Source organism: Pyxicephalus adspersus, chromosome 2, assembly GCF_032062135.1.
Source record: "Pyxicephalus adspersus chromosome 2, UCB_Pads_2.0, whole genome shotgun sequence".
NCBI classification, from domain to species: Eukaryota; Metazoa; Chordata; class Amphibia; order Anura; family Pyxicephalidae; genus Pyxicephalus; species Pyxicephalus adspersus.
In genome coordinates this window covers 147,916,482-147,932,150 of record NC_092859.1, presented here as the reverse complement: position 1 = coordinate 147,932,150, position 15,669 = coordinate 147,916,482, and the positions used below count along the sequence as shown (strand labels likewise).

Sequence of the window (15,669 nt, the reverse complement as noted above, 5' to 3'; positions counted from 1 at the left end):
GTTATGAAAGGGGCTCCCTGAAGACCTGAAAGTTTGTTCAAGGGTTCCCCCATATTAAAAAGATTGAGAAAGAGTGACTATACTATATTCATACATGTCATATAATAGACATGTTTGGGTTAATCAAGATGATTAACATGCACTGTTAAACCCGTAAATATTCCAGATATTCCTAAGGAGGGATCAGGAACCACATAATGATGGAAAACAACTTTCGGAACACTGCCCCTAATCTTTGCCTGACTTTATGCTGGTACAAAATGCAGCAGCTTCTTCTTGGGCTCTCATTAAGGCAGTGTAAATATTTCTTCTTTTGGCATGGCTTCTATTTATTTCTGTCTGTTTTCTTTTCTTGTTCTGTATTTATAAGATGTCTAATGCAGGTCCAATACATATTGGGAGCTGATGACACACTGTGTATATCTGAAAATGGCTTAGTCAGGATCAAAACAAACATTGAAATTGAGCAAGGCTTGCATTCCTTGTATACATCCCATTAGTGAAAGAATGTTCATATTATTAACCCTTCCTTTATACCACAAATGAATTTGTCTCTTTATTTTATTTTTTAAGGATAGGGAACCAATACTGGGACAGATAAAGAGGCAAAACACAAACTAAATTGATCATAGGTGTTTTCTAGTTTACCTGTAGAGTTATATAACTCCCACTTGGACCTTCTATTCTGACCTTCTAAAAATCCAGGCTGATGAGAATACAATAAAAATTGCCACTACACAACTTCTATTCCTAAACGGTAAACTTCTTTACACTTCAGTGAGAAGGAGACCTGGAATACACTGAGAACACTGAAAAATAATTTTATTAATCACCAAAACATATCAGTAACAAAATGTTCCTGGTAAAAATAGACAATATTATAATAAGCAACCTTCCTGGTATATCCATTCTTATTCCTTTTACCAATTAGCTATCAGATCTTCAATGAGCAGTCCGTATGAAATTCCAACCAGGTTAACCTAAACTAAACATCTTTACAGCATCTATTTACTTCTCCACTGCTTTATATCACATAATGGTTTGGAAAATATAGGTTAGGTTTGCAGCCAAAAGCTGTAGTTCCTCATTCGTCTTATTTATTAAAGCTCTCCAAAGCTGAAGAGTATACACTTTCATCAGTTAAACTGGGTGATCCAGGAAACATGGAATGGATTACTTCAAAGTCATTTGCTATTTGCCTGCAAATGTTTTGAATCCTGGACCACATCCATTCCAGGTTTGCTGGATCAGAAAGAGTATCCTCTCCAGCCTTGGAGCGCTTTTTTTAAATCAAGGCTTTGTTTCCAGTCCAAACACAAATACTTCCAATTTCTAACAAGAATCTAAATTAATGTTATTGTTAGTTCCACAGCAAAAAATTCACTGTGAGCAACACCCAAGCCTACCGTTCTCCTCTGGTCTTCTCTTGTTTTGTGGAGTATCAAGATCTCATCAACTCATGCATAAGGTGGTGCAAGTGATGGAATAAGTACCAACTCCTTACATTCTTAACAGGTCTTATCTGACTCCTAATGTGCATGTCACATCCATTAAAGCCAAAATAAAACCACGGTACTCCCCTGTCCCAATTCCCTCATAGGTCACGCCATCTTCTTTTTTCTTCTCTTCCTGTAGATGATGTTCTAGATTGGCCAGAATGATGTAATTCCTGCAGAAGGCACTTGGGAGTTTATTCATTCCCAGCATGTGCAAGAGAATCCAAGATTACCGGATATCCCAGCAACCGAGGCTGATGCTGTTCATGCACAGCTCAGCTATTTACCAGATACCCGGACTGATCAGGCAGGTAGGAGGAATTATTGCATAAGGGACATTGCCTGTCTTTTTCTGGAGTAATGATCTGCCTGATCCTGGATTCCTAAAAGTGGAACTTTAGAAGTGTAATTACTAATACTCCCTAAAGGAATACATAGGGACAGTGTACACATTTACTGGACCTGATTTATTAGAGCTGTCCAAGACTGGAGAGGATACACTGGGTGATCCAGCAAACCTGGAATGGATCTGGTCTAGGATTCAAAACATTTGCTAGCAAATGATTGACAAAATCCATTCCAGGTTTGCTGGATCACCCAGCTTCACTGTTGAAAGTGTATCTTCTCCATCCTTGGAGAGCTTTAATAAATCAGGCCCACTGTAAGAGATCAGAACCACACGGCTTTAATGAAGGTGTACTTTAAATGATACCCTTACCCCCCTAAAGCCAACCACTTTACAGAATACCTATCTTCCTATTTGGTCACAATTCTTATTTATTTGGATACGGCATATTGGTAAAATCAGTTGCATTGCAGATAATTTATTGAATACTTATAGTCAATCGCCAGGATTTGTTTAAATCGCTTCTAATATCTAGCCAATAAAACATGGAGAGATAATCGAGTTGCAGATGTCTAGCACAAGTGAGCTTCTGGAATAATATGATTTGGCACAGAGAGCTCTGAGCTGAAAATGAATTCATTTCCCTATTAACCTACAGTAGAGATAATATTTATATAGCTATTATTGGTAATTCATCAAAGACTGACAACAGCTGTCTGCCCCATTTTTCATCTGAATAATTTCCACACAACACAATCTGCCGGTGTCACTTTTAATGAAATAACATTAGCAAAATCCAAGCATAGTAAGACTATGCATCTAATATTAGTACAGGACATTCAGTAGTAATACAAAATACACAATGTATACGCTTCACATTAACATGAGAGCTTGACAGCAAGTGAGACCGGTCACATGAAGCCACAAAGACGCTGCCTAGTCCACTGCAGATTCAGCGTTTTTCCAAAGACACTACACCAAGATTGGGATTATGAGGAAGAGACACAAACCATCTTGAATTGTTTTCTACTGTTGAGTAATAGAGAAGAGATTGCCAAGTGACACGGCACACTGAGAGGTCAAGTATAAATGAGTGTGAGCAGCCTTCGTTATATGCAGATTGTTTTCCATCTATAAGGTATTGAATCATTGGCATTTTCTGTAACAATCCATCATCGTTCCTTTCCAACTTTTGTTTATGTTCTGATGTCAGGGGAGCAGTGGAAAAAAAAAGATATGGGAGACTTGGTGTCTGAGTCAATGAAGGATATGCTGGGCTCACAGTCATTTTCCAGCTATAGTCCGAGATGAAGAACTGAGAGACAGATGGTGCAGATGTTTGTGGCGAGCAGGCGGCGGACCCAAGTCTGCAGGCCTCTGTCTTTTTGTACAGTTAAAATGCTGAGATGAGTAACACACAGAAGAGCAGCCCTCGTCCACAACTTTATTCAGAAAAAGGTGGAAACATCCCAAGGTCTGCAAAGTCTTCTATGTTATAATTACCAGTTCCTTGAGTGGGGTCTCCAGACATGGGGAGCATGTCCTGGGGAAAACACAGGATTTACACATAAACGATTATACTTCACTATTCCTGTAATAGCCAGGGACAAAACTGGATTTTTTAAAATTACTATTAAAGGAAACATTTTCATGGCTACTGGTCAGTTTTTTTAGCATTGTAAAACTTTTAGTAAAATAAATTGGGTAAAATTACCTGCTTGGTGATTTTCATATTATCTAACTGAATACAAAGTTAAGATTCTGCCTGCTATAAGGGCCAGGGCTGACTTTAAAGTGGACCTATCATCACATTTTGCACATTATATAAAAAGCTTATATATATACTGTATATATATATATATATATATATATATAATTAGCTTCACATGGTTATAAAACTTCTTTCTTGTTTTGACTGCATCTTCATGATGTGGGCCTGACATGCGGCTGGTCAATGTTCTGTAGAAGACTGGTATACTGAGAAGATCTAAGGAGGTAAGATCTACTAGAATTCACAATGTAGCTGAATGCATTTTATGCATTTAAAGCAAAGCAGAGATTATCAGCCAATCTCTCGCCTTATGGTCTGAATCCATATATACTGAATATTTACTACTGCTCTACTACACAACCTACAGACACTACCTAATATAAGGATGTACAGTACCTGGAACACCTCAGCTTGACCTGGCTGTTGATGGGAATGTTGATCATTGCTCTGTTGATTATGATGCTGGCTCTGCCACTGAGACCACACTTCTGATGCCCGGCCCTGGAACTGGCTGCTGCTCTGGGCTGTTTCAGCTGCACAAAGAGGAAAGTTTTATTGTTTAATGACATTTCACTGCACACGCTAGGAACAGAATTTAATTTATTTTATAGCATATTGAATGTTTTATAAATGGCACCAGAAATGTGCAACATGTGGGTTGAGATCATAGAAACATCTCTTTGGGATTCTATTACAATTGATCCTATGCTATTTATCGCAAACAGCATATTGATGATAATAGAGTCTTACTGGAAAGTTTTGGAATTGTGGCCTTCAACATCCAAACCAAAGCTATTTACCTCTTTGTTCAATATTACGATCTAAAATTTGCCACATCTAATTTTTGTTTGGTTTCCTGCCTGGTTAAACCCTTAGTGGGAGAGCTCTTTTAGTAACTGTCAGCCCTATGTATCATATCCTTTCAATCAGAAGTTTTTTAAACACTCCTACATAAGAAAATAACTATATGATAGTAGGGTCACACTTGGATTGGTATGGGCAATCTAGGGGCAATCATATACTACTTGAGATTGGGAGTCCACATAATTGCAGCACAGTTATGAATGCAATGTTTTCACAATTTAATATGAATCTGCACCCAAGAATAAAATGTTATATATTTTATCTTACTAATTTTTAGATGTGGTAGTTTTATTTATTCTGGTATTTGTTCATGTAATCCTGCCAATAACACATTTCTCTTTCTAAGCTACCAATGTTCACTCATTGTACTGCACCCATGAATAACTTCGGGATGTTCCCTGATCTACATGGAGAACTAAGAACAGTGCTAAGAGTGACATCTTAGATGCTGTGTGTTAAGAACCACATTCCTTGATAACGCCCATGCCCATTATCCATTTCTGCCATTTGGAACTTTGTTTTATGTGATTGGCATTAACCCCCACATCCCATCCCCACACCCTGTTGTTACTTATCCTTTCCTACCTTTTATCCACATCCCCTGTATGTTCTATTTCAATGTATGGAGATTTTTGTTTCTTATATTGTTGTGCTTAAGTATTTTCATACTTCTTAAATTTACAATGTCTATGTTTGTATTTTGGTTAATTGAAAATAAAATAAATAAAAATGTTAAAAAAAAGAGTGAAGAACACACAGAGAGCACATAAAGTTATCAACTCACAAGATCTATGGTAGGAACAATGGTTTGTTTCAGATAACATATAAATAGTATATTTTCCAGATGAAAAGACAGCAAAAGGGAAAATGTCCTTATGTATAAATAAAACCTAAACCACAAATACATTTTGAATGATTTCATGTTTTGAATCAATTAAGGTACAGATTATAAATCACATTATAGTTGTCACATTCTCCAGGAATTCTAATACACTCACCTGTGTAAAACTGGTAGCATTAACACACCCCACCCAAGCTGAGTGCCCCAAACTCATTCAGGTCAAGAGCCTAAAATTTCTTTCTTTTATAAACTTCAGAGTTGGACTCAGATAACATGTAACCGTACAGGGTGATAGGAAGTGCTCTGGAATATTGCAATCTCCTGAGCATATATGAAAATGATAAAAGAGTTTGACCCTTCTTACTTTATGTCATTGTTGCCTGCCCCAGAAAAATGCTTAATAAAAGAAAAAGAGAAGAAGGCTGGGGTTTTAAGTGGCAAGTGTCAAAACTATATTTGGCATACAACTCATATGCAATTGGTAGTGAAACAAATACAATAAATGTGCATTAAATAGGTAGTAAAATAAGAATCCGGCTGCCCTATGTGCATTAACTAGACATGCTTTTATCACTAGACAGAGATTGCCTAACCGGGTGGTAGAAGGTAGGACTGGTCAACATCTTAAACCCAACTCGTTTAGCTGGTTGGCTTCGTCAGGCAATCTCCTGAGCAGTAATTCATAACACTCAATGCTACCAATCGAACATACTTTGTAGACATAAAAGTGAAGGCAAGAATTAACATCTGAGATCTCATTGGTGGGTAGTGGCCTCCTCCAGTTTGTAATGCAATTTAGCTATGCCTCTGATAAAATGTATTGACATCAGTGAAAGCAAGCCTTCTTCTATAGTATTTGTTCCCACATTAGTGGAACATCAAAATCAAAATGTGTCTATCCTGACTTCCCACAGTATCAAACAGGTCTTAACTTGTGAATAAAGATATAACAAACTAACATTGTCATTCTGGTCCTTTGACAGCATCCAAGAATCTGGTTGATACAATGAAACCTGAGATAGCTGCTCCCGGCCTGTCCCCTGCTGATGACACCATTTTTGCCCACTGAGAAAAGGATCTTGCTGCAGACAGCCAAAGAGAAGTGTCCATGTCACGTGGAAGTGACATGGACATCAGAGCAAGGACCCAACCGGGGAGTAAACAGAGAAAGAAAAAATGTCGAGGTAGGGAGTCATATGGTTAGTGAAAATATTTTTTTCATACCACCCTTGGTTGGAGGTGTGAATGTCCTTATGCTTAGAGATCAGCTTGTAAAAAATAACTCTAAAAGTCTCAAATGATACAAACAAAAGAAAACAGCCTTACTGAAAGCAGCATTTCTTCCTCCAAGGCTAGAGTAAGCGTTTCCACTGGGAGAGGATGTAGCTGGGCTGGATAATGGGCTATACGTAGCTGGGTCAGATGTGTATGTGTGGCTTGTTCCAATGCCAAATGGAGATGACTGAGCTTTACCAGACTGAGTGGTAATTTGCTGTGAAATAAATAAATATATATTTATAAAAGTGTCTCAGACATTTTGGCCACACCTTAGGACAATATTGATATATTGGTTTCACAATACCTGTCCTTGAAAAGGAGGTCGGCTTCCTGTCCAGACCTGTCCAGCGTTAAGCTGGCGGGATATCTGGCTAAGGTTTTGGCTTGTGCCAGTTGGAGACTGGATGTCGTTAACTCCTGTCACATGAACCACTGAGGAGCTGGAATAAAAGAAAGTAGGTGACTTAATAAAGACAAAAGCAAGAACCAGACAGCAAACAGGCCACACATTCTGGGGGTGTCAGCATGGGCACACATGAGTGAATGACAAGTCACACTAGTGACTAAGGGTCTGTCAGTCCCATAGCATTACGATAACACACACATGCACATTAACACATAATATGTAGCACATTGACATGTTTGTGTTAAGGCCGGATATTTATTAAAAATGGTCTGGAAACAGACCCGATCAGTAGAAACATACAATGTGATATGGAACCTCAGCTCATGATTGTATGTTACCAGGTGTTGTGGTGAGCTACAATGTATGTGTTGAGCTAAGATACTTTAACACACTGGTGCCATTCAGAATGAATCAATTGGCCGCCAAAATCAATGTCACTCAATTTTTGTGTTACTGCAATACAAGGAGCAGACAGTTATTAAAGTTAACACATACATTTTTTGCAATGCACAGCAACAGATAGGTGTAAGCATTATTGTGTTTTTTTTTTTGTTTTTTTTACAACGCAGATCAGTGGACAAGTGTTAATCTTAATGTGTTCTTTATAGCAACATTTATATAAATATATATTTATATATATTTATTTATGAAAGGATTATAAAGTGTACATTCTAGGGAAATTAAAGATTTATTATTTGGTCTTATGTATAAAAAGATAGAAGAATGAAAAATGAAGGGTTGTGGCCACTAATAACCTTCGTATTCTATATGACATTTACTAGGACTATTCCTGACTGGTTAGCAAACACATCAGATTTTTTCTTTCTGAACTTTTCATACATCTCTCTTGTTAAATATCCATGACTCTCCCTACCTGGTGGTACGCAAAGGCCAAGAGAGGGATAGAAATTAAATTTACTTAATATTTGTGAATTCTTAAATTTCTGAGAGGACACACCTCTTAGTAATTATGGCTGTCAGTGCTCCTGATAAGAAAAATTATAATGGATTTGGTGGATCAGTGTTTAGGTAGTTTTGTATAGTTGTAATTGATGTTATATATTAATAATATTATTACACAGTATTTATATAGCGCCACCATATTACACAGCGCTTTACAAAGTCCATAGTCATGTCACTAGCGGTCCCTCCAAGGGACTCACACTGTAATGTATCTGCTTTTTTCTATCTATATACAATTATTTTTTTTTACAAATAAACACTTTTGAAGTCTCACACCTTCTTGTATTTTTACAGTATCGTCCTCCTCATGTTTATGATAGAGTTTTGCTTGAAACCACCTTTAACTTCTCTCTGAAAATGTTCACATGCTGGCATGGGCGAGTAACAGCCACAACCCCCATCACAAATGTCCTCACACAGACTTGTATTGTAGATGAAAAGAGGGACCTGGTTGGACAAGGCGTGTTGCTGAATGCTGAATACTGAGACCACTGACTCTAATGCTGATGTCTTTTAGACTGCACAGTCATATTTAGACACTTTGCACAAACCAGAAATCTGAGACACGACTATAAGACTGGAGTTTATTAGTGTAATGTCTGACTACATATCTATTATGTTATAATATAAACTATGTCTAGACTTTAGTACATTACAAAGAATTACTACAAAGCTATGGTCTAAATAAAGACCAGCACATGCCCACTATGTTGATGCTTGCATAATCTGATTAAGACTTTGGAATATGTCCCAGTGATAAATCAATTTCCCAGTCTGTGTAAATTTCAGACTTAGCTATTGAGCTCTGTCAACATCCCATTTTCAGTCTCTTCCCTTGTTCATTTGATGTAAAGGTTGTCCTTTACATCAAAAGAACAAGGTAAGAGACTGAAAAATTTGAAAATGCGCAAAGGAACCAAAATCTCCACCTGCTGGGCTTGAAAGGATACCAAATAATATTAATTTGTAAGTTTATTATGTGAAAAAATTGTTACCAGACTACAAAAAGGAAACATAACATTTAGAATTAATAATAATAATATCTATATATATATTTCTATATGTGTATATATATATATATATATATATATATATATTTGTCATATAATATATATATATTGCTTGTAATCATAATGAATAAAGCAAGAAATATGTACAAAACTCCACAATACATCCCACTTAAGTAGAGTCCCTAACAGAATCCATTGATACAGAAGTGTTGGCCTGATACCTAAAAGACTTGCCAGTATGCCCAGGCTGGAAAGGACTGCCTGTTGAATACAACTGCTGCGTCCCGCTACCCGATGCAGACAACATTTTCTTTTCCGCTGAAAAAAAAAATTTAAAATATGGCACACATTCAGAATCCATTACACCGCTCATTCATCAAATATCAGCACCGCTGCTACACTAGTCTGAAACAGATCATAATCATAGTAGACATTTAAGCATAACATACAGAGTCAATCACAAATACACAAACATTCCAGTATGATAAAACCACTCCATAGTCAACAAAAAATCCACACTAACCATCCGTTTAACCTCACAAACAGCATATAAATATTTGACATGACCTTGGATCTCCTGCAGACGCTGAGATTAATTCTACTAGAGACGCAGGCCCTGGTTACCCCTATAACTATGCGCTGATGGCGACAGGCTGACTAGAGGAAGGCACCTTGGATATGTTAACATTACATTCCTTCTCAGTAAAGACTCTGCCTGTGACCCTGGCCTAGCATTTACAAACATACCTAAATGCTTATTGAAAACACACATCTCTGGGATCCCCTGGGCCTATCAATGCAATTCTACGCTCTGACCTGTCCTGATCTGAACCTGATAGGTATATGAGATCACATAATCCCTTTTAAAATGCTATAAACTGTTGAAAGTAAGCAGACTAATGGCATCAGACGGAAGACTGAGAAAATGAACACTTATGTTTATAGGTAAGGAGGTGTTACGATGAAGTGATAAAAAACTGCCATATATCTCACAGACTGGATCAGCTTATATTAGGATGCAGGCAAGGGTAATGTCAACTTACAGGCCGTGATCCCAGCAAACATCTCAGCAAACCGTGGGTCCCGGTCCTGAGAAAAGAGAGGATCAGTCTTATCAACCACAGACTTGCCCCCTTCATGAACATTTCCTGCTAGGTTTGGTACAGGCACCTGTAATGAATGACACACAATGAGGAAAAGCTGAGTGCACGGCCAGATGCAAGGAAGGGAGGAATAAGTGTCCCTGATACCCACCTGTGACAAGTCATAGGAGGACAGGCTGTCCCTTGGATGAACCTCCAGCTCTGCCTGCTGCTGCTGGACCTGCCTAAGGACACAGAAACAGATGCGGAAATACTGTATGCTAGAAGTGTACACATGGTTTTAGGAAGAAATAAACAGTAGTTCCTTCCCTTGACTGTCTGGTTCAAGCATTAGTTAACATGCACAGCATATTTATTATGCAACATCCATAAAATTCAACTTTATAACATTCCAATCATAAACCATGTTACAAATTTCCAGTTACCTGGAAAATTGTAAATTTACATAACATATTATTTAGCATTTTTACTGTAACAATTTATATTTGTGTAAATTTAAACTTATTGTCTTAGTTGTTAAGTCTCTAAGTTGCTTTAGTTACATAGTGACAGCCAGAGGCCTCAAATATTCTGGCTGTAAGTCAGATCTATGCTGCTCGAAACTGTTTGAAACTGCTGAGATAAATGTGACATAAGCATCTCAGAATTAGAGAGGGGAACAGCGGTAAGAGGAAGCATGTCTCCTCTTGTATCTGTAGACAGCCTCTGATGTGATAGTCATTTCAGTGGAGAAAGATGAACTCCATTAGGAGCTGCCTAATAAACAGATAATATACTAACATGCAAACTATTTTCTTTGCCCAAAGAATTTTAATTTTGCTCAGAAATATGAGGCATCCTTGTCTCAAAGAATAGCCAGTTCCTCTTAGGCAGCAGAGATTGATCAAGAAGAGGCCATTTAGCACCAGGCCATTTATTGCACACTGGGAAGAAGCAGAAAACCAACAAATTATCGTGTGCTATGTCTTTTCATTTGTATGTTCCCTGCTAGCACATATGTACTATATTAGATTTGGATTGGCCTAAAGTGCTGGTATTTTCCACTTTCTGTCTGAAGGGACTTCATAAGGCTAAAATCTAGACAAGTTCAGGTACTTACACTATCTGCATTGAAATCTATGTTATTAAACAATATTTATATAGCACCAACATATTATGCAACACTTCAAGTCCATAGTCATATCACTGGCTGTCCTTCAAATGGGCTCACAATCTAATGTCCCTACCATAGTCAAATGTCTTAAATACAGTCTAAGGTAAATTTTTTGGGGGAAGTCAATTACCCTAACTGCATGTTTTTGGAATGTTGGATGAAACCAGAGTACCTGGAAGAAACTTACACAAACATAGGGAGAACCTTCAAACTCCATGCAGAAAGTATCCTGGCCTAGATTCAAACCTGGGACCTAGTGCTGCAAAGCCCAGAGTTCTAACCTCTGAGCCACCATGTTGCCCATTACCTTTTCTATAAAAATTTAACTACATTAGATGTTCCTTTATATCTGCCTTCAGTTAATTTGTAGATGACACCTGCCATGAAAGAATTGTAGAGACTGCCATTGTTAACCTCCAGTTGCCTGGCTGTGGCTTGCTTCAGGCCCAAGTATACAGACCCAAGTATACAGCAAATGAATGTCAGAGAAAAGTCTAAATTCCTATTATAAAAAATACTAGTGTATTAAAAAATACTGGGATACTGGGATCAAGCAAACACATTCTGAGAATATGTCTGTCGTTGAGCAAGTATGCAGGAAGAGAATTCAGAAATTGTGATCAGAATAGATCTTCTGTGACAGTGGCTCATACTGACACCGATTGCTGACTTTCAGAAAAGAAAAGCAATTCCAGCTTCTATAATTCTCTCATTAAAAGTGCAATATAGGGGCTTCAAAAATTTGCACTGTTTTAGTTACTTAATAAAACTTTTGTTTAAATTCTTCCAATTAAGTGTGGATAGGCATGACATTGTAGTTTACCTATGGTAAAATGTATAAAAACTGAACATCTGTAAGCTGCCTGTATATGAATATGGCAATCTCTTGAGACACAGTTGTCGTGTTCTAGGATGGTAATACGAAGGCTGAATCTATTGTTCTTTTTTATGTTCAGACAGTCTGAAATGATATGAATGGGTTTCATAGACAGTTTGACCTTGTTTACTGATATACTTACTTCACGTTGGTATTTGTACAGATAATGTATTCAATCTCATCAGAATATGGATTCTGGAAGGTGAAGCTGCTTGTGCGAAGCAACATCCAATCTCGGGTCTTTGTGTGGAAACGATACATCACTGACAGCACCTGTCCTTTTAGCTTTACCACCTAATGGGAAAATGAGATGTTAATGATGAAAACACTGAGCACTGAAACAGAAGTACTTGCTGGTAATAGACAATGGCATATTAATAATGCCCATTCCACTTAAACATCTCTCACAACTATGACTTTTTCAGGCAAGTAAAGTAAATTTGCACTGAATCTGTATAACATAGAAACCCTGAATCCCACAGTAACAGGTTCCTATGAGATTATTTGTGTTATTAATCTGTCTGGAACCGAATTTTCTGTTTTTTTTAATCTTTGTCTTCAAGATATCATCAGATATGTAAATCCTCCTTTATACCGATATTACAATCTGCAGGAAAAAGCCACTGGTGACTTCCTACATTGAGATGATCTTTTGTCTTGATATTACCAGTTCTAGTAACATTTTCAAATATGATGGCTGACAGAAAAAATCAAACTCAGTCATTTGGTGATGCCAAGTGATTCAATCTAAAACGTGCTTTATAAAAAAGGAATCTAGGTGAATATACATGGAGCTCATTATAATTCCTCTTCTCCATCAGTGCTAGTTACCTGTTGAAAGCTCTCTCGAAGATGACTCTGGTCTTCAGGGTGGCAAAATTCAATTATGTCTTTCCCCAGGAGATCCTAGACAGAAAAACTGCTTAGAATTTTTCAAGAACAATGCATGCCTGTCTGAGGTCTTAACATTCATAAAATATGAAAGCTATATAGACCTTTTCCATGATACAATAACCAAGTCAAGGAAATAAAAACAAACAAGGAATGATCAAAGGCACAGAACATCTAACAGTAAATTGACAAACTTAGAGCAGTAAACTAAGGCCAAATCCAAGGCAAGCCGTAACAAAAATAAAACTGCTTATTCAGCCCCAGACATTTCACAGACCACCAACCTGCGGCTGATACCCAATCACACTGATGCAGCGAGGGTCCACGAATGTGATGATCCCTTCTGTGCTGTGTCGTGATAAGAACTCCGTAGGAAGAGACATTCCATTCATATCTAGGCTCCCCGGGGAACTGGTGACCTGTAAATGACAGCAATATATTTCATCCCTTTATTTATACTGGGCTGTGTAATAAAGTGGTAAACTTGCACTTGGATTACTTCATTGCTATAAGAAATGAAAAGACAGATAGCATGGAAAAAAGACTCTTAGGGTCGGCGAAGCTGCTCAAAGAACAATAAGGGAAAGAAGTTTAAAGTGACCCTGTCATCAGATTATTTATTTCAACATTATTCCCAAAAGGTTTTATTTACATTTTAGGCAGGTAAAGGCCTTCCTGGAGTAGATAATCAGAAGCATTGAGATCATGGGTCCCACTATCTTGAATGTGATGTCTGCAGCCCAGTGGAGCTGTCATTCAAGTAAAAGACTATAGTAGCTACATAAAGTTATGGAGGGAAGTAAGTGGTGGGCATAGGAGCTCGGCTATACAGTACACACCCTCAGAAGAAAAAAGCGGTGCAAAAGGAGGCCAAGGACTGTGCTAGGGAATTGAAAACACTCTATATTGCCTATTAACGTTCCCCTCAAAAGGTAAAATAAATCCTGGATTAAGTTTGGTTTTGATATTGATAATAATAAAAGCTGGGACTTTTGTTTTTTATAAATACCCCTTAACCAAACCTTGATTAGGTAATACTGAAAAATTATTGCTTATTATTATTATTATTATTATTAAGCTCATTTAAAAGAGCACTCAAAACCCATAATTTGAAACTTACTTGCCTACCCATTTTTTTATGTCTCCTAGGCCCTCACTACTTTCCAGCATTCCACATTCCCCCTCCTATTGTGTGTTACTTCCCCCACCTCCTAGACTGTAAGCTTTTTGGGGCAGGATTCTCTCCTCCTCCTGTGTCACTGTCTGTATCTGTCTATCATTTGCAACTCCTATTTAATGTACAGCGTTGTGTAATATGTTGGTACTATATAAATACTGTTTATTAATAATAACAATAATAATATGTATTTATATAGTGCCAACATATCACGCAGCGCTGTACATTAAAGTAGGTTTCATTTTAAATGGTAAAAAACTTGATGGGGTGCTAGAAAACCTTTTTTATGGGCCAAATTAGATCTCTTCTCTACCTATGAGAGGCAGCAACCATAAAATGCTAACCTGTAACCTTCCAATTGCAACCAGGCAGTATTTACTCCCCTGGCCCACTTCAGCATCCTCTTCAGGTATTGTCATTCCTGTAACAGATCAGAAAAAAATATAAAGCATAAGCATGTACAGAGTATTGGGTCATAGAAAACCCACATCTATCAAAAGTAAATAAATGTCTCAATAATAAGACATTTCACAAATTACCATTACACAGCTGTATACCTAAATATAACTCACAATGGAATGTAAAAATCACACGTGTATGTATTACAAGCTTAAGTACACCCACGTAAATTAGGAAATATTTATAGCCACATATTTGGTCATAGTGACAAGCAACTAAGAGGAAAACTGATCATCAAACTGTTTTCTTGCACGAGAAACAAATCTGTTAACTTTATATGTAAATTGTCAGTGACTACGTCATGGCACAAGGGGGTTAATGAAGCTTCTGCTGTGGATATTTGAGAAGTTGCTGTCCCTGGTTCCCCCTGTTCAGCAGACACACAATTCAAGAATGTTGTTTACTGGTAGCAAATCAGAGGCGATGGAGCACATTTGTGTCTCATTAGAGGTATTTTTATCACATGCAATTCTGCACTGCTTGGAGCCATCCAAACTTCCTGTTATGAATTTGGAAAAAATGCGGCTTTTACTTCTGCACTTGGTTTAAGCATTTTCCAAACCCATTTCACAAGGCTTTGAGTAATGTGGTGACGGAACAAGAGTGAAGAAACCAATGCCCGTCTTGTCAAAGGATGGCAATAAACTTATAGAGACAACTTTTGGGGATGGTTTTACTACAGACATGGGGGGGGGGGTGAATTAAGATTGATTTCATTATTGTCTATAAGTCCTGGGACAGATTCATAATGTGGTCAGGTCTAAATATAAAATTAATTGTGCTTACAGATCTTTTGCTTTACAATTGGTTATCAACTTCAGATGTTATGTTCATTTGTAATATATTTATTTTTATCAATGTTTCAAACAGCAGAAAAAAAATTATATGAAACACAGAAATTATAACATTCTTTATAGCCGATAAAGGAATTATATAGCCGTGACATATTACGTGCCACTTTACAAAGTCCATAGTTATGTAACTAGCTGTCCCTCAAAAGGAGCTCACAATATAATGTCCCTACCATAGTCATA

At 37.4% G+C, this 15,669-nt stretch overlaps 1 protein-coding gene across 2 annotated transcripts in view; it reads right to left on the bottom strand.

Moving 5' to 3' along the window:
* Window positions 1–2,600: 2,600 nt before the first annotated feature.
* The window catches only part of ARNT2 (aryl hydrocarbon receptor nuclear translocator 2), a 52,304-nt gene continuing 39,235 nt past the window's right edge, over window positions 2,601–15,669 (bottom strand). The window contains exons 8-18 of one of the 2 annotated variants that reach the window (XM_072402725.1): window positions 14,521–14,597; window positions 13,284–13,418; window positions 12,940–13,014; window positions 12,251–12,402; window positions 10,230–10,302; window positions 10,019–10,145; window positions 9,197–9,293; window positions 6,901–7,036; window positions 6,645–6,810; window positions 4,010–4,146; window positions 2,601–3,385 (exon numbers count right to left, since the gene is read on the bottom strand). In XM_072402725.1, coding sequence (XP_072258826.1) covers window positions 3,287–3,385; window positions 4,010–4,146; window positions 6,645–6,810; window positions 6,901–7,036; window positions 9,197–9,293; window positions 10,019–10,145; window positions 10,230–10,302; window positions 12,251–12,402; window positions 12,940–13,014; window positions 13,284–13,418; window positions 14,521–14,597 — 1,274 coding nt within the window. In that variant the 3' untranslated portion in view covers window positions 2,601–3,286. The remainder of the gene's footprint in view (window positions 3,386–4,009; window positions 4,147–6,644; window positions 6,811–6,900; window positions 7,037–9,196; window positions 9,294–10,018; window positions 10,146–10,229; window positions 10,303–12,250; window positions 12,403–12,939; window positions 13,015–13,283; window positions 13,419–14,520; window positions 14,598–15,669) is intronic. The other variant, XM_072402726.1, reaches the window with a different exon arrangement.